The 26,348-nt window shown below is 38.0% G+C and overlaps 1 protein-coding gene across 4 annotated transcripts in view; it reads right to left on the minus strand.

Moving 5' to 3' along the window:
• Positions 1-26,348, minus strand: part of ARHGAP32 (Rho GTPase activating protein 32) — a 267,544-nt gene that overhangs the window by 72,897 nt on the left and 168,299 nt on the right. For all 4 annotated transcript variants that reach the window (XM_060103222.1, XM_060103220.1, XM_060103221.1 and 1 more), the window contains 4 exons: positions 15,286-15,423; positions 13,146-13,238; positions 11,950-12,072; positions 10,316-10,393 (listed from right to left, as the gene is read on the minus strand). In XM_060103222.1, coding sequence (XP_059959205.1) covers positions 10,316-10,393; positions 11,950-12,072; positions 13,146-13,238; positions 15,286-15,423 — 432 coding nt within the window. The remainder of the gene's footprint in view (positions 1-10,315; positions 10,394-11,949; positions 12,073-13,145; positions 13,239-15,285; positions 15,424-26,348) is intronic.

The raw sequence follows: 26,348 nt of genomic DNA on the forward strand, positions 1-26,348 counted from the left end.
TAATAATATTGTACCTAATTCATAAGAGTTGTTATGAGAATTAAATGGATCAGTATAAGCAAAGTGCATATAGTAAGCACTTGAGAAATGCTGTCTATTCTTTATTATCTCAACATGCTGGCCACTGGAAGATCTAGAGGGCTCTGGCCCCTCCACTGTATGGATATGACACACAATACCTACCACCTTTTGCTTGTGTATACTTAAGTTTCCTCACCGTCAAATATCATTCTTTCCATAAAATTCTAATTCATTTCAATTTGTAAACATTTTCTGCCAATCTACTATAGAGAAAAGGCCACCCATTTACTAGGCTCTGTGATCTGGAGCAAATTGCTTAACATCTGTCTGTTTCTTAATTTGTGAAAATGGGACAACATTAGCTACCTCAATAATGCGTGTGAAAGCACGTAGCCTAGTTTCTAAACTCAAGCATCTGTCAGCAAACAAAACTAATTTTCCATCACTTCTTCACAAAGACTGCACAAAGCTTAATGATCTTCTTTGGGGAACTGTATCATACATACTAGTTACACTTTCACCTTTTGAATGTCTCAGTGCATCAGGTCTAGGTATATGGGGGAAATGCTACTGTGTACTGTGTAGAGGCAGGTCCATGATAGGTTCATCTGACGCCTCATTCCAATCCCTGCTCACCTGTCTCCCTTTATTATAAAGTGCAATATTACTAAATATTAGCTAAACTAAATATTCAGTTTCCCAGATTCCTTGCATTCAGGTGTAGTCACGGCACCTGTAAAAAGCTTTACTGCTACTATTCTGTCTCTTCTTTATGCTGTGTACATAGGTATTGGGATTGGATCTGCAGTAGCCATCATTTGACCTTAAAGAAAGGCCAAGAGAATCTTAGAGAATTCTGCCTAGCATCATGAAGCTGCTGACTCAACTGCAGCAATGCTACCTTTTCTGTTCACTTTTGTTTCTTGAAGCCAAAATCACTCTTAACTGTAACTGTTTACAGTTAAGGTAACTGTTTTATTTAAAGGAGTTAATTCTGTATACTTGTGAAAAGCAAATAGATTCTGTTTTCCTATTATAAAATTTCCATCGTAGAAAATGAAACTGTGTTCTATTGAAAATATACACATAATATAACCCTAAAAATATAGTTAATGAACATTTATACTTTTTTGATGCATACTTAAGCTAGTATTTCACCAAATATAAATAATTCTAATAAACTCAAAATGTCCAACGTTAAAAGTGACTGGAACTCTAACGATATGATTTATGAACTACATCATCCTGTTTTATTCACATTAAATTCTATTATTATAATTATATTCATCATATTATTCTTTCTGCTGCAGTGGCATTTTCTAAAGCTCTAATGTAAATGGCTGAGAAAGGTGAGGGGAATCCAGTATATTTTGCAGGACTCAAAATGAGTTTCTACTCTAGGAAGATGGGAGGAAAAGAAAGGACGAGCATCTAGGGCCCATGAGGGTAGAGGAGCAGGTAATAAAAATAGAGTAACAGAAGAAAAAGATAAGGCAGGAGCAGTTTAGGGATGGGCTTAAAGGAGAGAAAGAGAACCTTCAATTTAGTAGTTTTTCCCCAAGTCAATTTGGCATGAGGAAGAAAGAAAAGTATATGAATGTAAGAGACACAGAGGTAGAAAACACAGGAATTATCAAGAGGATTAGATACATGAAAAGTTAAATCAGATGCTTCTGAAGTTTTTTCCCACTTTTATTGAGGTATAACTGACAAACTGTGCATATTTAAAGTGTACATTTTGATAAGTTCTGGCACCCATAAAACTGTAACCACACTTAAATTTATGAATATATGTATCAACCCCCAAAGTTTCCGTGTATCTCTTTGTAATCTCTCCCTCTCCCTACCAGCCCCTACCCCTGCCCACCAGGCAACCACTAACCTAGTTTCTATCACTAAACATGACTTTGCAATTCCTATAATTTTATATGAATAGAGTCATGCAGAATGTACTCTTTGTCGTCTGTTTCCTTTCATTCAGCATAATTATTTTGAGGGTCATTCATGTCGCTGTATTTATCAATAATTCTTTCCTTCTATTCCTGAGTAATATTCTACTGTATAAATACCACCATTTGTTTATGCATTAGTCTCTTGTTCATGAGATACCTGGGCTGTTTCCAGCTTGAGGCCATTATATGTAAGGCTGCTATGAACAGTCATGTGTGAGTTTTTGTATGAACGTAAGCCTTCTTTTCTCTTGGATAAACACCTGGGAGTCGAATGGCTGGATCATGTCATCAGTGTATGTTTAAGAAACTGACAAACTGTTTTCCAAATTGGTTGTAGCATCTTACATTCCCCCCAACTGTGGCAGCGTTCTAATTCCTCCACATCCTCGCCATTCTAATAAGTATGCAGCAAGACTTCACTGTCATTTTAATTTGCATTTCTCTAATGACTACTGGTGTTGAGCATCTAATTATGTGTTTGTTTGTCATATATCTTTTTGGTTAAGTGTCTGTTCCCACTTTTGCTACTTTTTAAATTGAGTTCTGTTTTCTTGTTGAATTTTGAGAGTTCTTTATATGTTGTGGATACAAGTCCTTCATCAGATATAATCATCACAAATATTTTTTCCCAGTCTGTGGTGTGTCTTTTTATTGTCTTATAAGTAATGTCTTTCAAAGAGCAGAAGTGTTAAATTTTGATGAAATTCAATTTATTATTTTATGAATTGTTCTTTTGATATTACACCTAAGAAACTTTGCCTAAGCCAAAGTCACAAAAGTTTCTCCTATGCTTTCTTCTAGATGCTTCATAGTTTAAGCTTTACATTTTGGGTACGTGGTCCATTTAGAGTTAATTTTTGCATATGGCGCAAGAAATAAATCAAAGGATTTCTGGAGGCATAAGGATATCCAACTGTTCCAGCATCATCTGTAAAACAGGCCATGTTTTCTTCACTGAACTGACATTGAACCTCTGTCGAAAATAAGCAGTCCATGTATGTGTGGGTCTACTTCTGGTCTATTCTGTCCTGTTGACTTACTTGTCTATCTTTCCCCTAATGCCACACTCTCTTGGTACTGCAGTTTTATAGTTGAGTCTTCAAATCAATTAGTGTTAGTTCTCCAACTTTGTTCTTCTTTTTCAAATTTGTTTTGGCTGTTCTTTTCTAGGTCCTTTGCATTTCCATATGAATTGTTTAATCTGCTTATCAATTTCTACAAAAAATCTGCTGAGATTTTGATTGGGATCAATTTGAGAAGAGATGGCATCTTAACAATATAAAGACTTCCAACCCATACACAGGGTATATATCTCTCATTTTTAAAATATTCTTTAATTTCTCTCAGAAATGCTTTGTAGCTTCCAGTACACAGATCTTTTGTATCTTTTTTCCGATATATCCCTAAGTAGTTCATAGTTTTGATGCTATTACAAATGGGTTTTATTATATTTTCTGACTGATGTTAATGCTACTGGTCTGTGGACTAGATATGAAATAACAAGACGTCCATGCAGTTGTCCCAAGTATATATATTTTAAATATACACTGTGTATTTTAAATATACAATTACTTTCCTTTTATTTCTCCTTTATATTTTATGTGAAAAATTATACTGACTTTTTTGAAATTGTGTTTGTAGGTTGGTATATCATTTGTAAATTCCATTTCAGGATCATAAGGAAAGATTTTAGAAATTATTTATCATAACAAGGGGGTATAGGGTTTGATGAGGTTAAAAACTACTACTCTAAGCCATTTTGTCAATAATTTCCATGAAACTGAATGTTTAAGCATCATTTGCTAGGACATATTCTGATGTTACAAATTAACAAAAGGAGCTATCTAGAAACTAGTTTCTCTCTAAACATCAGTGGCAGCTGCTAATGGCACTAATAAGAAAAATAAAAAACTGCAGTAAGTAACACAGAAAATAATCTAAGAAAATTTACATATTTTTGTGATCCAAGGGGGGGGGGGGAATACAAAATTGGAACTCACCAAGCTTGTGTTCTGGCTATATCACTGACTTACTGTCTTTGTAAATCAGAACAATCTATCTAAATTCCTTTGTCTCAGGATTTCTATAATTTTAAAATGACAGTGTAGGACCAGATGATCCACTACCATCTTTTCTAATATAGAAATCTATGATTCACACATGCAGACAAGCAGAAGCCACTACTGGTTCATTAAATTACTACTATGATCTGTTCTTTGCCCAGAATGCCTAAATCTCTACCTAAGCTCTGACACTAAACAGCAAAATAACAATGGGCTTGTAGTTTAGTCCCCTTTTGCTTTAGTTTCCTTGTCAGTAGAAGAGAGGTAATAATAGTACCTTCTTCATAGACTGTGAGAATTAAACGTTAATGGAAAGCACTTAGAAAGCACACGTAAGAGCACCAAAAAGTGTTACAATTCATTATATTGGAGTACCACATAGTCCTTCTTCCCTTGAAATTCTATAACATTACAGATGAAAAATTACAGTATGTGATTTCCCATTACTTAACTGGAGAGGAAATATTTTGCTCTACTTAATTTTGAGTAATGAAAAGGTGTAGCTTTGAATTCCGTACATAAAATGATGGTCTTCATATAAATAAGTGGGTAAATTGTCTTCCTCTATTAAACTACTTACTACAAGGGACAAGGTTTCCAAATATCTTCCCTTTGGAATAAAGAATACTTTTCTGAAAATAAGCTACTTGGAACCACATTAAACTCCTGAGGTAAGGAAATGTTTACTGTCCAAGATTTGCTTCTCTGTCACTGTACACAGAAACCCTCACACAACCTTCTGGGGTAACTCTGAAAAATAAAATAGCTGATCCTTGATCATCTTGTGGAGAAGCAAGAGAACATGAGCTGTACAGAGTTCTGTCACTCTCTAAATAGTATTTTATCTCTTAGATTGACTGTATCCCAAATACGTTTTAGAAGATTTTCTGGGGGGGAAAGGAGAACACTCACTAAACTGTGTTTAATTTCTTCCTTTATCTGTGCACAGGATAAACAATGGGAGGCTGGGTCAGTGGTTCTCACATTTTGTGCTTATTCATCACCTAAGGAACTTGATAAAATTCAGATTCCTGTCCCCATCCCCGGAGATTCTGATTAGTATTATCTGGTTTTAACATGTTTCTTGGGTCATTCTGATGCCAGCGGCTCCTAGATAAAATTTTGCCAAACATGGCACTAACAAACAAATAATCCTCAAAGATTTTAACATTTTACATTTGTGTTATGGCTTTTATGTAAGAAAAAAAGACTTTCCAGACATCTCACCTCACATTTCCAACCGCAGTCCCCAGGTAAGTACAAAAGCTGATGACATTTATTTTTAACAAGAAAGAAAAAGCAAAGAGCTTTTTTTTTTTTTTTTTTCTGAAGTACAGATTATATGATGAAACACCTCAGAAAACAGAGGTAAAAGATTCAATATACTCTTCTGAAGACAAGTAAAAAACAGATTTCGGAATTTCAAATTACTATAGTTAATATAATTTCACACTTCCTACTCCCATAAGTTTAAGAAAAGAAACATAGTCACAGTATAATTTAAACACATGGATGAACTAATCCTTCTGTTCCCACAGCAAAATTATGGTCTAGGTTAAAACAATACACAGACTGGCAGAATGCTGATCTTTTATCAACCACCAGCTGATTGGCAGAGTTTACCTACAGCTCAGAGTAAGCACTGCTTCCAGAAGAGTGGTCTGAGGAACACCTGGGCTGGAATCACATGGATAAAAATGCAGGCTTAGGGCTTCCCTGGTGGCGCAGTGGTTGAGAGTCCGCCTGCCGATGCAGGGGACACGGGTTCGTGCCCCGATCCGGGAAGATCCCACATGCCGCGGAGCAGCTGGGCCCATGAGCCATGGCCGCTGAGCCTGTGCGTCCAGAGCCTGTGCTCCGCAACAGGAGAGGCCACAACAGTGAGAGGCCCGCGTACCGCAAAAAAAAAAAAAAAATGCAGGCTTAATCCTATCCCACAACCAGTGAAACAGAATTTCAGGGCTTCGGTCATAGGATTTTATGTTTTAACATGTTCCTCATGTAACGTGTCATAAGCATATCAAGTAAAGTTTGAGAATCAGTGGCGAAGGGAGAGGAGAAGGAGTTACTGGTAACAGAGAAATGAAGATGGTGGAACAGCGCCCTAACTATATTGGTAAATGCTACTCCTTGGACTAATTTTATTTGCAAGTTAAGAGAACAATGCAGTAAATACCATCACACACCTATTAGAATGGTTAAAACAACAACAACAACAACTGAAAACTAGCGAATGCTGATGAGAATGCAGAGCAGCATCACTGCTGTTGCTGGTGGGAAGGCAAAACGGTAACAACAACTTTAAAACACAGTTTGGTAGTTTCTTACAAAGCTAAACGTGATCTTACCATACAATACAGCAAGTGCACTCCGCGGTATTTACCCAAAGGAGGTGAAAACACATCTGTACAAAAACCTGCACATGGATGTTTACAGCAACATTATTCATAAATGCTCCAAACTAGAAGCAACCAAGATGCACTGTAATAAGTGAATGGAAAAATAAATTATGGCATATCCATAATAATGAATATTAGACAGTGCAAAAAAGGAACTATCAAACCATGAAAGACATGGAGGAACCTAAAATGCATATTGCTAAGTGAAAGAAGCCAGTTTGAAAAGGCTACATACCATATGATTCCAATTATACAATGTTTTGGAAAAGGCAAAACTATGGAGACAATAAACAATCAGTGCTTGTCAGAGGTTAGGAGGAGAGAAGGATGGACAGGTGAGCACAGGAGATTTTTAGGACAGTGAAACTACTCTGTATGAAGCTGTAATGCTGGATACATGTCATTATGCATCTGTTAAAACCCACAGAACTATATACATCACAAAGAGTGAACCTTAATGAAAATATGGATTATAGTTAATAATGATGTATGAATATTGGTTCATTAAAGGTAACAAAAAGCAAACCCCAAAACTGTTTCCATCATTATGGAGGAGGATGTGATACTGACACACTGTATTTTTATCCTTGTGATTCTGGCCCCGGTGTTCCTCAGACCGCTTTTCTAGAAAGAGTGCTTACACTGTGCTGTAGGTAAACTCTGCTAATCAGCTTGTGGGTAATAAAGTTCTGCATTTTTCTAATTCTATTCAATGAAATTGTAAAGCAAGATGTTAATAGGAGAAACTGTATACATGTGTGGGGCAGGGAGTATATGAAATTCTGTGTATTATCTGGTCAACTATTCTGTAAACTTGTACTAAATGATAAAATCTATTAATTATTTTTTAAATAATAAAAAATAAATAAAACAAAGTCACAAGCCAGCAACTGCACAACATCAGTTCACAGGGCTCTGAGGGAAAGGCTTCTGCACACCACGTGTACCCTGTCATGCCCCGACAGCTGGCTGGAGAAAACGACACACGAGACTGAGAAAAAAGGAAAGGGGAGTCCACGTAACACGCTATAAACACATCAGGTTGAGCAGAGCTGCCTGCACGCCGACGCCGCATTTCCAGAGCGCGTCCCTTCAGCGGCCAGAGCGCCACAGCTCAGAGCTGGCCTCCATCCTGGGACGCAACAGCCCACATCTCTGCTCCCCTTCACCCTCTCTCCCGAGAGTGGTCAGCTCTAAATGGCCTTGATTCCCGGAAGACCACTGTCCAAGCTACCCCAAGGCCAAGCCCAGCCCCTCGTCTCCTGCTACTGTATCAGGAAGACAGGTTTCCTGCCTCCGTGCTTCCTCCTTCATGGCTCACTGACAAAGCTCAGTTTACAGAGTCCATCTGTGTGACCAGGACAGGTCAAGCTGGCTAACTGGTCACATGGCTGCTTCACAACTAGCCGGTCTACCCAGGTCATCTGGACATCCTCTCCTCTGAAGACATGCATAGGACTCTGCATTTCAAAGTCACCACCTCCAGGAACCCCTCCTAGATCTCCTAGGGAGTCCTGCTGGGCTCAGAACCTCCCACTCATCTGAGAGGCCCCGAGGAGGGGACCAGTACTGCCTGTCCTCCTCGTCCTGCCTCGGGGCATGGTGTCAGTGCCCAGAGGGCCTTCTGCCATGAATGAAACGAAGGCCCTGTACCAGCCTGTGAGTACCACTGGGCCCCTTCTCAGATGCTGCCTGAGGACAGTGGGGTGGGGAGGGGCACCCATGAAGCAGTCACTCCCAGGGCTCCTTCCTCCCAAGGCCCTCAGGCTCTCTGCAGTCATGGCCAACACCCCTACACTCTGCCTGCCCTCGGCCTAGGAGCCAGCCTGGCTCAAGCAGGGTCCTACTCTTTATCAAGTCTGTGAGAGAGAGTCCAAGAAAGGCCTTCAAGCCAGCCCTAAGAGTGGCTCCACCCACCTAGCCATCCGGGACTGGCTAAATAATATCTCCCCAAATTCTTATGCTGAAGCCTTTAACCCCAGTATCTCAGAGCGTGACTGTACTTGCAGACGGAAGAGAGGAGGACTGAATTGTGTGGGTTCTTCCCGTAAAGTATTCAGTTCCTTTTTTAAATAAAGTTTTGATAGTGACATTTAAAGACTTGCTCCTGGTTTCATGGGTGCCCCCATGCCCCCAAATCAACTCCTCTTCTCACAGCCATACTCCAACATGGTCTAAACAGACCAGCATTCCTGTATGAAAAACATTTCATTATCAATTATAAATCAGTCCTGAAAGTTTAAAAAACTGTTTTTATATTAAATAATTTGTTTGGGGAGTAAACTAATTTTTAACTCTAAATAAAAGAGTTAGGAAGATAAATCTATACCTAGCACAGAGTCAATACTCAATAAATATCTGTTATATGAAAGAAGGGAAAACCTGCTCTTTTGCAATCATGGAATTAAAATGTTAACAAGGACTAACGGGATTACAGTGGAACTAAGAAGCAAGCAAAGTCCAAAGAACGCAAGTGACTTGCCTAAGGTTATAAGAAAGGTAGCAATATCAAGACTAAAACGTAACTGTCATTTTAAAGCCAAATTTACTTTTTGATCATCTTTGGGACCCTAACATTCATAGCTCATTTCCATGAACATGGAGAATTGACCTCTTAATAAGAAAAAGAGGTGACACCAGTTTTCCATTTAGTTTTCTATTTAATCAGAAGCACCAATTACTCATAACAATTAAGAAATCAGAGCACAGATAAAGAAGGACTGCAAATTATACAAATAAGAAAATTTGTGGGGTAATAAACATGATTTTTTTGCTTTTAATCATCAAATTAAATTGCTATAAATGCTCTTATAACAGATAGAGAGAGAGAAACTTAAATCTGCAAAATAAAAAATTGAATTATTTACATTTAAAAATCAACATCTATTGAGTGAAAAATATGCATCAAGTCTGCTCTAGATACTTAACATACTTTATCCTCACACATTTAATCTTTGCAATAATCTTAAGAGATTAAGAATAGTCCTACAATCCCCATTTTACAATCGGGAAAACTAAAGCACAGAGAAGTAAAATAACTTGCTCAACGTAACACAAGATTAAAACCCAAGCAATCTAGCACCAGAACCCATGCTCTTAACCACCACGCTATCCTGTTTTAAACTTTATGATTATTTTTTGATAAAATACATTTTATAAAAACCTAATAGTTTTTATTTTACATGCACTTAAAGCTCAAGATACTTATATGATAGTTATTAATATTTCTAACTGTACAGCATGAGCATTTAATCTACGCAGCATTTTAGGAACACTTTTATAAATGAACAACAAATATATTCAAGATACAATTTTAAGGCATTTTCAGATGCTGTTCTAGTGATAGTTTTAAAAGATAAAAGGAAACTTTTCTATCCTATGGAAATTAGTGCTAGTCAATCTAAAATATGCCTTTATCAGGTCTCAAATTACTTAGGCATATAAGGAAAAAGAAAGAGACAGCTTTAGATTCTGCTGTTATTTTGTAATTCACACATTGTTTGCATTAACAGTTACAGTGCATTAAAAAAACATTGATCAAACTGACTTAATTCTAGAGAGAAAACATATGTGATTCATGATTTTAAACCACTGTGAAAAGCAAGGCAGAGTCACAGTCCCGATAATCTAAAAGTGGTCACCAGGCATGAGATTCTGCTCACAATTTGGCGATGCCACCATACAGGAAAGAAGAAGGAGATCAAAACAACCACAATAGTAACTCAAAAAGAAAACCCAAGTCTAATATCATCTACATTTTTATCACTGCAGACAAAATTTCTGATGACAAAGTCCACTGCCAGCACATATTATAAACAGAAATATTACTGAAAGAAAAAACGATCTTTGACTTTTCCACACCAAATTCTTTGTTGCCTACCTGAAATCCATGCTTGCCTCTCCACCACGTGCTTAACACTTTTGGGGGCATGTCAATAACAGAAACAATGTCTCCCACCTAGGAGAAAAAATTTTAAGTGAAATGTTTTAAATCAATTTTTAAAGCAATTGTCTGTCTAGAATTTAAATCTTAACTGTAACAAAAGGGTAAAGTACTATCTTATTTTCTGGCTCATTATTTCTGGTAAAACATTAACACTTCTTTCTGTAAGGAATTTAATAATCTTAACCATTTGTTAAGGAGAGGTTTACAGAAAGTTAAGCAGCACAAAAACTGTGGTCCAACTAACACCTGTAGTAACTTCAGAAAGCCTGACTGATAGCATAAGATGTTTGAACATCAGGCATCATACCATCATCACTCCTGTTAAAATACTCTGTTAACTGCTGTTACTAAAGGTGATCAAATTCACTTTAGTGAATCTAAAAGGCAATTTTAAATACTCATATTTAGAACAACAGCGGCTTCTATTAATACATTTAGTGAGCACTCACCATGTGCCAGGCACTGTGCTAAACATTTGACATATCTTATTTCATCATATAGGAAAGCTCTAAGATGTCTACAATTACTGGGTTATTCTTAGCACATGTAAAACTGAATGACAACTACATTTCTTTTAATAGATGGTTCAATATAACATTCCCATTAAACAGCTGACTTTCTTCACTTTAAAAGACAAACTAATGAGTTTGTACAAACTTTTACAAAATTGTAAGTATGAAAATAGCAATAATAGTTTTTAATAATATATTTAAAGGAAGTTGTATTCTTCAATCAAAATAACTGATGATCTCTGTGATAAACCAGTTAAGCACCTCAGAGCAATGTTGTTAATGTACACAATATTGCTTTAAGAATTTTTTTTGTATATTCACAACTAATTTTTCCAGTCATGAAAGTCCTCTTCACAAAACCATACTTGCTAACAGACATGGTATCTTTCAAGATCAAGGATTACTTTGTGTATAGAGCTAAAAATTTAGTTTGAGAACAGTTTGAATTCTATACAGTAAAAATTTACACTTTTTTTCCTCTTAAACTGAATAACTGCCAGCATTTTCTTTGGTCTCTCATCAGCCAATATTAAAGGAAGAAACTTAATTCCCCTCCTTTTGCATCTGATAGCAAGAAATGTTCATTTCACTTTTCATCTGGTCTTTACCTCAATCTATGAACAATAAGAAGAAAGTATCACTGGGTATTGTTTTTAGGTGCTAAAACACAAAGACAAAAGAGGATTTGGGTTTCAGAAGCTCACAGAGACAAACAGGAGAACAATTATGACTGAATGTAGTTAAGTGACATATCAGAGATAAGCCTTGAGAACAGCTCAGAATGACATTCACTGCAGGTTCTGGGGGGTATGTATTTCCATGGAGTAGAGGGAAGGAGATCAAGGAGACTTCCTAGAAGAAATGGGAGACATTTAAGCTGCATTTTCAAGAATGAGTACAGTCATTAAAATAAAAATAGATGGTATGCCAGGCTGAAAGACAATGATGCACAGAAAAACCTGGTGCTTTTCATTAAGGAAATGATTGCAACAGTTAAAACTGAGGCTAGAAAGAGAGCAGGGACTGAGCTAACACATAGCAACTTTAGTCACTTACCTCTAAGGTCAATTCATCCGGGGCCCGAGCAGTGTACCTCTTGATAACATGGGCAGCACCAACAGCAGGAGTGTTAATGGATGATTCTTCATGAACTAGGAGGTGATTTCCCTTATTATCAATCTGTAACAAAGAAAATGTGCTATGAGATGGTTAAAGACATGGGACTTGGAAGTTTTTTTGTGTATCTATATAATTCAACTTGACTTAGAAAAACCATAACCCAAAGAATATTAAAAAAAAACAAACCCACCACTTATCGAGTACTTACTATATGCCAGTCATTGTATTGTACATATAACATACATACTTTAATCTTCAAAACTCTAAAAGATACTTCTCATCATTATCAACACTTGAAGATGAAGATGCTAAAGCTAAAATAGGCTATATAAATTATGAGAGATTAAATAATTTGTCCCAGATCACACAGCCAATAATGAAGAACCAAGATCTCAGGGCAAGTTGGCCTGGCTCTAAGGTCTATATTCTTTCTACTTTCATTGCCTTCCCAATTTCCACTGAGAGGAGAGAATAATGTAACTCTACATATGCAAATTAAGGGGAAAAACCTAACCTATTGACAGGAGGATACTCTATCACTCAACACATTCTTTTTTTTTTTGCGGTACGCGGGCCTCTCACTGTTGTGGCCTCTCCTGTTGCGGAGCACAGGCTCCGGATGCACAGGCTCAGCGGCCATGGCTCACAGGCCCAGCCGATCCTCCCGGACCAGGGCACGAACCCGTGTCCCCTGCATCGGCAGGCGGACTCTCAACCACTGCACCACCAGGGAAGCTCCACTCAAGACATTCTTAAATCAGACTCTTTAAAAGGCTAATTGTCTCTGGTTCATCAATGACTAAAAACTATCTTCAGTTACTAAGCCAATTAAATATATATATACATATATATACACATACACCTTGCTAAATGTATATATATTAATATATTAAATACAAAAATAACAGGTGTCATTGTGATTCATAAAATAATATTAAAATTAGCTTCCTGGATTATCAAAGAAAGATTTGAGATGAAAAATATTTAATGTATCACATATCTATCTTCCAGAAGAGGAGAATAAGCACCATTTATTCAATTCCTGAAACTCAACAGCTATGAAAATTAATATTAAATTTCTTAAGTAGATAATTTAAAAATTAACTTTAATAAAAGATGAACTGGATTAATACCTCCATCCAAGTAAGGGCAGGTCCACAATTGATCTTGTTGCCAGCAATAGCTGAAAGGCGGGACAGGTAAGCCATAAGCATCTGAGTGACTGACTAAAGAAAAAGAGAAGATTCAGTGGTAACAGAGTAAAGATACTACACTCTCTGTCAAAGAAACTGGTGTTAAGTTGGTTGTTTCTGGGAGAAAAAAATCTGCAGATTTTTATGCATTTTCATAGTTACGGAGGTTCTTCATAGAGGCTTAACAGTTCCATGAACTGATACTACAGGAACTTACATAACTTTCTGACTGGTGCAGAACTTTCACTTGAGCCCCTCATCATCAGGGCTTATACTACTGTACAGCTTCTAATTTGGTTGTCTTCTCTTTCTATTTTTGTATTGAAAATGTAAAATGATAGCAGAGACATACTTGCTTTTCCACCCGGCTTCCCCCTGCTACTCTGAAATGCTTTCTTCAAGGCCTGCTGCAGTCTTCACACACCCAGCCACGGCAGGACAGTTCATACGTGATCCTACACCACGAGTCAACCAATGGGTCCAGGAATGGGACCCAACATTAGCTGACCTAACAGGAGTTGCTGAAGGAATGAGGAATTGTGACACAAAATTTTGGCTCAGTCTGGCTGCTGTCTTAAAAAGAAATGAGAACCTGGCCCCTGTGGGGAGTGGTCATGTTCTGAGACAGTCTTGAGAAAGAAATACACAACAAACAAGGCAGACAAGGAAAAGGAGGCAGAGAGACATCCAGGCTTCTATAGTACGAAAGAATCTGCGTTTTTAGGACATTCCTGAGACCTTGTCGCGGTGTCAGTTCTTGCATGACTGAAGTCTCCACTTTGCCCTCACTACATAATCGCCTGGGAATTAACTACAGATTTGAAATGGCTTCCCTTCAGGACTTCCACTGTTTTCAAGCATCCACTGTGGCTGCCAAGGAGTCTAACACCAATACGTTTCTTGTTCCTTTGAGAAAAACCTTGTTTTTGCTCTCCGGAAGGCTTTTGGGTTTCCACTCTCTTTTGGCATTTTGAAATTTTACCACAATGTTTCTAGATGTGTGTCTTTTCACTTATTATATTTAGCACTTAATGGGCCCATTTAATCTGAAAACAGGCCCTTTTTTAATTTAGGGGAATTTATTATATTTTTAGTTACTGCCAACCACTCTCTCCTCCTATAACTCCTACAAGAGGAACAGGGACTTGTAGGAACTTCTGGATCTATTCTCTGTGATTCCCAACAATTCTCTCACAACTTTTTGTCCCTTTTGGGGCTGTGTTCTTACAAAGCTTGCTCTTCCTGCTCACTAATTCTCTCTTCGTCTATGTCCATTTTGCATGTAGTCCAGCTGTTAAGGTTTGTTATTATTAAAATTAATTTTAAAAACCACATGTTCATTTCTAAGGTCTCTGATTATTTTATTTTTTAAAACTCTGTTCTCATTCCATGAATGTGACTGCCTCACTTTCTCTCTGAGGGTGGTAATCATGCTTCTGAAAGCCCTCTGTGTGCTCTTCTGTTACTTTGTTTATTCAGTTTTAACGTTGAAGATTTCTAGTTTATCTGTCCCTCTGCAGTCCTCCTGTACAAGTTTCTTATGCTGTATTTTCTTGCCCCCATAAATCTTATCCCATCTACTTTCAAAGATTCCTCACAATTTTTGATTCCCTGATGGTTCTTTTTATTTTCTGATGTTATAAAAGAATCTCTTTCCTCTTAAATTAAAAAAAAAACCTCTTACATTTTTACTAGAAATTTTTGGCAGGAGTGGAAATAAGTGCATGGACACAGCCTGCCATCATAAACTGAGTAAACAGCATCATTTGAATACATATTTCTTTGATTATTAGTGAGGTCAACATTTTTCCATATTTTTGCTTCTATATTTTGCATTCTCTTTGAAAAATGATCTGCTCATATATATTGCCCATTTATATATTAAGATATGAGATTCTTCTTATAAAATTATACACGGAACCTATTTCAATTCAAAACATCCTAACAGCATTACTAATTTTTCAGTTAAGAAATAATTAATCTCACGAATCTTCCTGAGTGCTCAATATTATTTAGTATACTGGCAAAAAAGATTCTGCTAATTTATAGTGATTACTTCTGCAAAGTACTGAATGCTTACCTCTAGACTGTCCTTCAGGGCATCAGAACGGGGAAGCTCTGAGAGCTGGGAGAATCGTCGGTCATAAATACACAGATGAAGATGTTTATCAAGTACCCGAAAATCTTCATAACTTCTTTTAATGATCCAACTTTTGCCCTATGAGTAAGAAAAAAGAAGACTCCTATAATTTGTCTCTATTAGGAATGGTTAGGAACCAGAATTTGTTCCATAATGATATGTTATCCATGAGATTTTATATTTACTAATTAACTTGACAATAAATAAACTCCAGAACCCTATAGTGAGTTATATTACATTAAAATGTCAATAATGGAAAATAAGCTAGAACTGTCCACTAAACCTCTTCCTACCACTGATCAAGCCCACTGGCTCTCCTTGGGAATAATAACTGGTAGATGGGAAGATAGCATGTGACTTTAAACCCACAGAAAGAAGCATACAATGATTTTGTGTGGGAGAATATTACCAGAAATTAAAGAAAAATAAAACCAGGTCACTGATCAGTTACCACGAACATTTCTGTGACTGAAACTGGAAATACACTGAAAATTAATTTTCTTAAATTTCTTAAATTTCATCTAGAAGCATTTGGTGTGCATATATTATCTAGAACCCTCTATATCTCCCTACTTCTCAGTCTTTCTTCCTTTCCTTGCCTAAACCCACAAGCTCATTAGAAATGAAAATCTGCTCACAGAGCATATTTATTACACACTGTTTTCTAAGTTTCTCTTGAATCTATCACTTTGTAGCCCGGGCTTTATTAAGGACTGACATCATTTCTGACCTCCCTGCTTTTGATCTTCTCTGCCACTCCCCTCCCCCAACACAAAATACAAAGCTTGTCAGGTCACACTGACAAAAAGCCTTCAAAAGCTCCTGTGGGCAGTAATGATGAGCTGGTCCCCACTACACACCATTTGGTTTGACAATTCAATCCACTGGAGGCCTTCATCTCATAGCAATCTGGAGGGACTGGGAGACAAAGCAGCTGTCTCAGAATTGAAGAAAACATCTCTACTGTAGCTCTTTTCCATTTGCCTCCGCCAGACGGGGCAGAAGCAGAAGGTACCATTTCATGGGAGAGGTGCTGAATTCTAAACGCGGGTATGTCCATAACTAACAGGATAAACTTGTCTAGTCCTACTTTGGACTACAATTCTCCATTACACAGACAGAAAGCAATACCACCTCCCTCTTTCAGAGGGCTGTTAGAATGAAATAAGAGAACAGATGTGTCAGATATTTTTAAAGAATAGTCTCCTGGTTCCTATTCTAAGAAATGCTAGTTCAATAAATCTGGAATGAGATCCAGTTAATCTGATGATCAGCCTGAGTTGGGAACCACTGATCCACAAGATTAAGTCCAAACATACTTGCACATATCAGGGCTTGCATCATCTGGGCCTCTCTAAATTTACAGTGTGATCCCACTCACTACTCCTCCATGCCGTTTCTTTGCTTCCAGTTATGCTCAATCACTTGCATTTTTTCCACGTGTGAAATGTTCCCTTTCTTGCCTACATGATTTTTAAGTGCTGTTCTTCTACTATGGAAAGTTGTTCTTTTACTCTTAGCTCAAGTAAGCTCCTTTGTTTTTTCAGTTCTACCACTGCCTTCTACCCAAAGCATTCCTGAGTGACAACAGGTGGTTAAATACTTGTTCCTTTGGAATGGCAAAAATAAAAAATAAAAATGAACAACAAAGCAGAAAAAAAGAAACACAACTTATCGCATAGTTGCAAATATTTTTTCTTTCACACACATTTCAAAAATTATGCAACACTTCAAATATCAGAAAATTACTAAAATTAATTTAACATATGTATATCTCCATCACAGAGATTAAACAGATGTCGACTTTTTATTTCAAAGCTCTGGATTTTTCAAATTGAAATATAGTTGACTTACAGTATTATGTTAGTTTCAGGTGTACAGCAAAGTGATTCAGTTATATTATTTTTCAAATTATTTTCCATTATAGGTTATTACCAGATATTGAATATAGTCCCCTGTACTATACAGTAAATGCTTGTTGCTTATCTATATTATGTATAGTAGTTTCTATCTGTTAATCTCATACTTCTAATTTATCCCTCTCCCCCTCCCTTTCCCCTTTGGTAACTATAAATTTGTTTTTCATGTCTGTGAGTCTGTTTCTGCTTTGTATATAAATTCATCTGTATTGTTTTTTAGATTCCACATATAAGTGATATCATACTTTCTCCATCTAACTTACTTCACCTAGTATATTCTCTAGGTCCATCCATGTTGCTGCAAATGGCAATATTTCATTATTTTTTATGGCTAAGCAATATTCCATTGTATAAATATACCACATCTTCTTTATCCATTCATCTGTTGATGGACACTTAGGTTGCTTCCATGTCTTGGCTATTGTAAATAGTGCTGCTGTGAACACTGAGGTGCATGTATCTTTTCGAATTAATGTTTTCTCCAGGTATATGCTCAGGAGTGGGATTGCTGGGTCATATGGTAGCTCTATTTTTAGTTTTTTAAGGAACCTCCATAATGTTCTCCATAGTGGCTGTATCAATTTACATTCCCACCAACAGTGCAAGAGGGTTCCCTTTCTTCCACACCCTCTCCAGCATTTGTTTGTAAATTTTCTGATGATGCCCATTCTAACTGGTGTGAGGTGATACCTGACTGTAGTTTTGATTTGCATTTCTCTAATAATTAGTGACTTTGAGCATCTTTTCATATGCCTGTTGACCACCTCTATGTCTTCTTTGGAGAAATGTCTATTTAGGTCTTCTGCCCATTTTTTGATTGGGTTGTTTGGTCTTTTTTGATATGGAGCTGTATGAGCTATTTATATATTTTGGGTATTAACCCCTTGTTAGTCACATCATTTGCAACTATTTCCCCCATTCCATAGGTTGTCTTTTCATTTTGTTGATGGCTTCCTTGCTGTGCAAAAGCCTTTAAGTTTGATTAGGTCCCAGTTGTTTAATTTTGTTTTTATTTCTTTTGCCTTGGGAGATGGTCCTAAGAAAATATTGTTACGATTTATGTCAGAGAATATTTTGCCTATGTTCTCTTCTAGGAGTTTCATGGTGTCATGTCTTATATTTAGGTCTTTAAACCATTTTGAGTTTATTTTTGTGTATGGTGTGAGGCAGTGTTCTAACTTCACTGATTTACATGAGGCTGTCTAGCTTTCCCAACACCACTTGCTAAAGAGACTGAAGAGACCTCTGCCCATTTTTTAATCAGAGTGTTTTCTGCTATTAAGTTGTAGGGGTTCCTTGTATATGCTGGATATTAACCCCTTATCAGATATGTGGTTTGCAAATATTTTTTCCCATTCCACAGGTCATCTTTTTACTTTCTTGATGCTTTCCTTTGCAGTTCAGACCTTTTAGTTTTCTTGTAGTTCCACTTGTTTATATTTGCTTTTGGAATCAGATTTTAAAAAATCATCACCAAGACTGATGTTAAGGGGAATACTACCCATGTTTTCTTCTAGGAGTTTTATGGCTTCAGGTCTTACATCTAAGCCTTTAAACCATTTTGAGTTAATTTTTGTGTACGGTACAAGTCTATTTTCATTCTTTTGCGTGTGGTGGTCCAGTTTTCCCAGCACCATTTATTTCAAGAAACTGTGCTTTCCCCATTGTATATTCTTGGTTCCTTTGCTGTAAACTAAGTGACCATATACGTGTGGGTTTATTTCTGGGCTCTCTATTCTACTCCATTGATTATTTTTCTGTTTTTATGCCAATATCATACTGTTTTGATTACTATAACTTTGTAATATAGTTTGAAATCAGGGCACATGATACCTCCAGTTTTGTTCTTCTTTCTCAAGATTGCTTTGAATATTTGGGGTCTTTTGTGGTTCCAAACAAATTTTAGGGGTGTTTCTTCTATTTCTGTGAAAGATGCCATTGGAGTGTTGGTAAGGATTGCACTGAATCTGTACATTGCTTTGGGGAGTATGCACATTTTAACAATATTAATGATTTCAATCCATGAGCAAAGAATTATCTTTCCATTTATTTGTGTCATCTTCCATTTCTTTCAGCAGTGCCTTACAGTTTTCAGTGTACAGATCTTTCACCTCCTTGGTTAAATTTATTCCTAGGTATCTTATTATTTTTGATGCAATTGTGGGATTGTTTTCTTAATTTCTCTTTCTGATAATCTGTTATTATAGTTTATAGAAATGGAACTGACTTTTGGTAAGAAGCTTGAAGCTTTCCAACTAAGATCAGGAACAAGACAAGGATACCTTCTCTCATCACTGATTTAAAACACTGTGCTGGAGAACAACTACTGAACGCTGGCAGAAGACCCCAGACCTCCCAAAAGGCAAGAAACTCCCCACATACCTGGGTAGGGCAAAGCAGAGAGATTCCCGCAGAGAGGAGCGGTGCCGAGCGGCACTCACCAGCCCGAGAGGCCTGTCTGCTCCCCCGCCGGGGCGGGCGGCGCTGGAGCTGAGGCTCGGGCTTCGGTCAGAGCGCAGGGAGAGGACTGGGACTGGCGGCGAGAACTCAGCCTGAAGGGGGCTAATGTGCCACAGCTAGCCGGGAGGGAGTCCGGGAAAACTCTGGAGCTGCCGAAGAGGCAGGAGACTTTTTCTTCCCTCTTGGTTTCCTGGTGCGCGAGGAGAGGGGATTAAGAGCGCCGCGTAAAGGAGCTCCAGAGACGGGCGCGAGTCGCGGCTGAAAGCGCGGAGCCCAGAGACGGGCGTGGGACGCTGGGGCTGCTGCTGCCGCCGCCAAGAAGCCTGTGTGCGAGCGCAGGACACTGTCCACACCGCCCTTCCGGGAGCCTGTGCAGCCTGCCACTGCCGGGGTCCCGGGATCCAGGGGCGGCTTCCCTGGGAGAACGCACGGCCCGCCCCGGGCTGGTGCAACGTCACGCCGACCTCTGCCGCTGCAGGCACGCCCCGCACTCCGTGCCCCTCCCTCCCGCCCGGCCTGAGTGAGCCAGAGTCCCCGAAGAGGCTGCTCCTTTAACCCTGTCCTGTCTGAGCGAAGAACAGACGCCCTCCGGCGACCTACACGCAGAGGCGGGGCCAAATCCAAAGCTGAGACCCAGGAGCTGTGAGAACAAAGAAGAGAAAGGGAAACCTCTCCCAGCAGCCTCAGAAGCAGCGGATTAAAGCTCCACAATCAACTTCATGTACCCTGCATCTGTGGAATACATGAATAGACAACAAATCATCCCAAATTGAGGAGCCAGGAGTCAGTGCTGTGCCTCTGAGGTGGGAGAGCCAACTTCAGGACACTGGTCCACAAGAGACCTCCCAGCTCCACATAATATCAAATGGCGAAAATCTTCCAGAGATCTCCATCTCAACACCAGCACCCAGCTTCACTCAACGACCAGCAAGCTACAGTGCTGGACACCCTATGCCAAACAACTAGCAAGACAGGAACACAACACCACCCATTAGCAGAGAGGCTGCCTCAAATCATAAAAAGTCCGCAAACACCCCAAAACACACCACCAGACGTGGACCTGCCCACCAGAAAGACAAGATCCAGCCTCATCCACCAGAACACAGGCAGTAGTCCCCTCCACCAAGAAGCCTACACAACCCACTAAACCAACCTTAGCCACTGGGGACAGACACCAAAAACAACGGGAACTACGAACCTGCAGCCTGCAAAGAGGAGACCCCAAACACAGTAACATAAGCAAAATGAGAAGACAGAAAAACACACAGCAGGAGAAGGAGCAAGATAAAAACCCACCAGACCTAACAAATGAAGAGGTAATAGGCAGTCTACCTGAAAAAGAATTCAGAATAATGATGGTAAAGATGATCCAAAATCTTGGAAATAGAATAGACAAAATGCAAGAAACAGTTAACAAGGACCTAGAAGAACTAAAGACGAATCAAGCATCGATTAAAAACACAATAAATGAAATAAAAAATACTCTAGATGGGATCAATAGCAGAATAACTGAGGCAGAAGAACGGATAAGTGAGGTGGAAGATAAAATAGTGGAAATAACTGCTGCACAGCAAAATAAAGAAAAAAGAATGAAAAGAACAGAGGACAGTCTCAGAGACCTCTGGGACAACATTAAACGCACCAACATTCGAATTATAGGGGTTCCAGAAGAAGAAGAGAAAAAGAAAGGGACTGAGAAAATATTTGAAGAGATTATAGTTGAAAACTTCCCTAATATGGGAAAGGAAATAGTTAATCAAGTCCAGGAGGCACAGAGAGTCCCATACAGAATAAATCCAAGGAGAAATACACCAAGACACATATTAATCAAACTGTCAAAAATTAAACAGAAAGAAATCATATTAAAAGCAGCAAGGCAAAAACAACAAATAACACACAAGGGAATCCCCATCAGGATAACAGCTGATCTCTCAGCAGAAACTCTACAAGCCAGAAGGGAGTGGCAGGACATACTTAAAGTGATGAAGGAGAAAAACCTGCAACCAAGATTACTCTACCCAGCAAGGATCTCATTCAGATTTGATGGAGAAATTAAAACCTTTACAGACAAGCAAAAGCTGAGAGAGTTCAGCACCACCAAACCAGCTTTACAACAAATGCTAAAGGAACTTCTCTAGGCAAGAAACACAACAGAAGGAAAAGAACTACAATAACGAACCCAAAACAATTAAGAAAATGGGAATAGGAACATACATATCAATAATTACCTTAAATGTAAATGGACTAAATGCTCCCACCAAAAGACACAGACTGGCTGAATGGATACAAAAACAAGACCCATATATATGCTGTCTACAAGAGACCCACTTCAGACCTAGAGATACATACAGACTGAAAGTAAGGGGATGGAAAAAGATATTCCATGCAAATGGAAACCAAAGGAAAGCTGGAGTAGCAATTCTCATATCAGACAAAATAGACTTTAAAATAAAGACTACTAGAAGAGACAAAGAAGGACACTACATAATGATCAAGGGATCAATCCAAGAAGAAGATATAACAATTGTAAATATTTATGCACCAAACATAGGAGCACCTCAATACATAAGGGAAATATTAACAGCCATAAAAGGAGAAATCGACAGTAACACAATCATAGTAGGGGACTTTAACACCCCACTTTCACCAATGGACAGGTCATCCAAAATGAAAATAAACAAGGAAACACAAGCTTTAAATGATACATTAAACAAGATGGACTTAATTGATATTTATAGGACATTCCATCCAAAAACAACAGAATACACATTTTTCTCAAGTGCTCATGGAACATTCTCCAGGATAGATCATATCTTGGGTCACAAATCAAGCCTTGGTAAATTTAAGAAAATTGAAATTGTATCAAGTATCTTTTCCGACCACAATGCTATGAGACTAGATATCAATTACAGGAAAAGAGCTGTAAAACATACAAACACATGGAGGCTAAACAATACACTACTTAATAACGAAGTGATCACTGAAGAAATCAAAGAGGAAATTAAAAAATACCTAGAAACAAATGACAATGGAGACACGACGACCCAAAACCTATGGGACACAGCAAAAGCAGTTCTAAGAGGGAAGTTTATGGCAATACAATCCCACCTTAAGAAACAGGAAATATCTCGAATAAACAACCTAACCTTGCACCTAAAGCAATTAGAGAAAGAAGAAAAAAAACATCCCAAAGTTAGCAGAAGGAAAGAAATCATAAAAATCAGATCAGAAATAAATGAAAAAGAAATGAAGGAAACGATAGCAAAGATCAATAAAACTAAAAGCTGGTTCTTTGAGAAGATAAACAAAATTGATAAACCATTAGCCAGACTCATCAAGAAAAAAAGGGAGAAGACTCAAATCAATAGAATTAGAAATGAAAAAGGAGAAGTAACAACTGACACTGCAGAAATACAAAAGATCATGAGAGATTACTATAAGCAACTCTATGCCAATAAAATGGACAACCTGGAAGAAATGGACAAATTCTTAGAAATGCACAACCTGCCAAGACTGACTCAGGAAGAAATAGAAAATATGAATAGACCAATCACAAGCACTGAAATTGAAACTGTGATTAAAAATCTTCCAACAAACAAAAGCCCAGGACCAGATGGCTTCACAGGCGAATTCTATCAAGCATTTAGAGAAGAGCTAACACCTATCCTTCTCAAACTCTTCCAAAATATAGCAGAGGGAGGAACACTCCCAAACTCATTCTACGAGGCCACCATCACCTTGATACCAAAACCAGACAAGGATGTCACAAAGAAAGAAAACTACAGGCCAATATCACTGATGAACATAGATGCAAAAATCCTCAACAAAATACTAGCAAACAGAATCCAACAGCACATTAAAAGGATCATACACCATGATCAAGTGGGGTTTATTCCAGGAATGCAAGGATTCTTCAATATACGCAAATCAATCAATGTGATACACCATATTAACAAGTTGAAGGAGAAAAACCATATGATCATCTCAATAGATGCAGAGAAAGCTTTTGACAAAATTCAACACCCATTTATGATAAAAACCCTGCAGAAAGTAGGCATAGAGGGAACTTTCCTCAACATAATAAAGGCCATATATGACAAACCCACAGCCAGCATCGTCCTCAATGGTGAAAAACTGAAACCATTTCCACTAAGATCAGGAACAAGACAAGGTTGCCCACTCTCACCACTCTTATTCAACCTAGTTTTGGAAGTTTTAGCCACAGCAATCAGAGAAGAAAAGGAAATAAAAGGAATCCAAATGGGAAAAGAAGAAGTAAAGCTGTCACTGTTTGCAGATGACATGATACTATACATAGAGAATCCTAAAGATGCTACCAGAAAACTACTAGAGCTAATCAATGAATTTGGTAAAGTTGCAGGATACAAAATTAATGCACAGAAATCTCTGGCATTCCTATATACTAATGATGAAAAATCTGAAAGTGAAATCAAGGAAACACTCCCATTTACCATTGCAACAAAAAGAATAAAATATCTAGGAATAAACCTACCTAAGGAGACAAAAGACCTGTATGCAGAAAATTATAAGACACTGATGAAAGAAATTAAAGATGATACAAACAGATGGAGAGATGTACCATGTTCTTGGATTGGAAGAATCAACATTGTGAAAATGACTCTACTACCCAAAGCAATCTACAGATTCAATGCAATCCCTATCAAACTACCAATGGCATTTTTCACAGAACTAGAACAAAAAATTTCACAATTTGTATGGAAACACAAAAGACCCCGAATAGCCAAAGCAATCTTGAGAACGAAAAATGGAGCTGGAGGAATCAGGCTCCCTGACTTCAGACTATACTACAAAGCTACAGTAATCAAGACAGTATGGTACTGGCACAAAAACAGAAAGATAGATCAATGGAACAGGATAGAAAGCCCAGAGATAAACCCACGGACATATGGTCACCTTATCTTTGATAAAGGAGGCAGGAATGTACAGTGGAGAAAGGACAGTCTCTTCAATAAGTGGTGCTGGGAAAACTGGACAGGGACATGTAAAAGTATGAGATTAGATCACTCCCTAACACCATACACAAAAATTAGCTCAAAATGGATTAAAGACCTAAATGTAAGGCCAGACACTATCAAACTCCTAGAGGAAAACATAGGCAGAACACTCTATGACATAAATCACAGCAAGATCCTTTTTGACCCATCTCCTAGAGAAATGGAAATAAAGACAAAAATAAACACATGGGACCTAATGAAACTTCAAAGCTTTTGCACAGCAAAGGAAACCATAAACAAGACCAAAAGACAACCCTCAGAATGGGAGAAAATATTTGCAAATGAAGCAACTGACAAAGGATTAATCTCCAAAATTTATAAGCAGCTCATGCAGCTCAATAGCAAAAAAACAAACAACCCAATCCAAAAATGGGCAGAAGACCTAAATAGACATTTCTCCACAGAAGATATACAGACAGCCAACAAACACATGAAAGGATGCTCAACATCTTTACTCATTAGAGAAATGCAAATCAAAACTACAATGAGATATCATCTCACACCAGTCAGAATGGCCATCATCAAAAAATCTAGAAACAATAAATGCTGGAGAGGGTGTGGAAAAAAGGGAACACTCTTGCACTGCTGGTGGGAATGTGAATTGGTACAGCCACTATGGAGAACAGTATGGAGGTTCCTTAAAAAACTACAAATAGAACTACCATATGACCCAGCAATCCCACTACTGGGCATATACCCTGAGAAAACCATAATTCAAAAAGAGACATGTACCAAAATGTTCATAGCAGCCCTATTTACAATAGCCCAGAGATGGAAACAACCTAAGTGTCCATCATCGGATGAATGGATAAAGAAGATGTGGCACATATATACAATGGAATATTACTCAGCCATAAAAAGAAATGAAATTGAGCTATTTGTAATGAGGTGGATGGACCTAGAGTCTGTCATACAGAGTGAAGTAAGTCAGAAAGAGAAAGACAAATACTGTATGCTGACACATATATATGGAATTTAAGAAAAAAATGTCATCAAGAACATAGGGGTAAGACAGGAATAAAGACACAGACCTACTAGAGCATGGACTTGAGGATATGGGGAGGGGGAAGGGTAAGCTGTGACAAAGTGAAAGAGCGGCATGGACATATATACACTACCAGATGTAAGGTAGAGAGCTAGTGGGAAGCAGCCGCATAGCACAGGGAGATCAGCTCGGTTCTTTGTGACCGCCTGGAGGGGTGGGATAGGGAGGGTGGGAGGGAGACGCAAAAGGGAGGGGATATGGGAACATATGTATATGTATAACTGATTAAATTTGTAAAATAAAAAAAATAAAAAAAATATAGTGAAAGCCCCAGTGAAACCTGAGGATATAATATTGAGCCATAACTCACTGGGGGTGTTTTTTCAAGAAGTTAATAAAGTACAGATACATTGCTTTGGTAAAAAAAAAAAAAAAAAAAAAAAAAAAAAAAAAAAAAAAAACACTGTGCTGGAATTCCTAGCTAATGCAGTAAGACAGGAAAAGGAAATAAAAGATAGATAGATTGGTAAGGAAGAAATAAAACTGCCTTTGTACACAGATGACATGATCATCTAGGTAGAAAATACAGAACAACAACAAAAA

This window comes from Mesoplodon densirostris, chromosome 7, assembly GCF_025265405.1.
Source record: "Mesoplodon densirostris isolate mMesDen1 chromosome 7, mMesDen1 primary haplotype, whole genome shotgun sequence".
NCBI classification, from domain to species: Eukaryota; Metazoa; Chordata; class Mammalia; order Artiodactyla; family Ziphiidae; genus Mesoplodon; species Mesoplodon densirostris.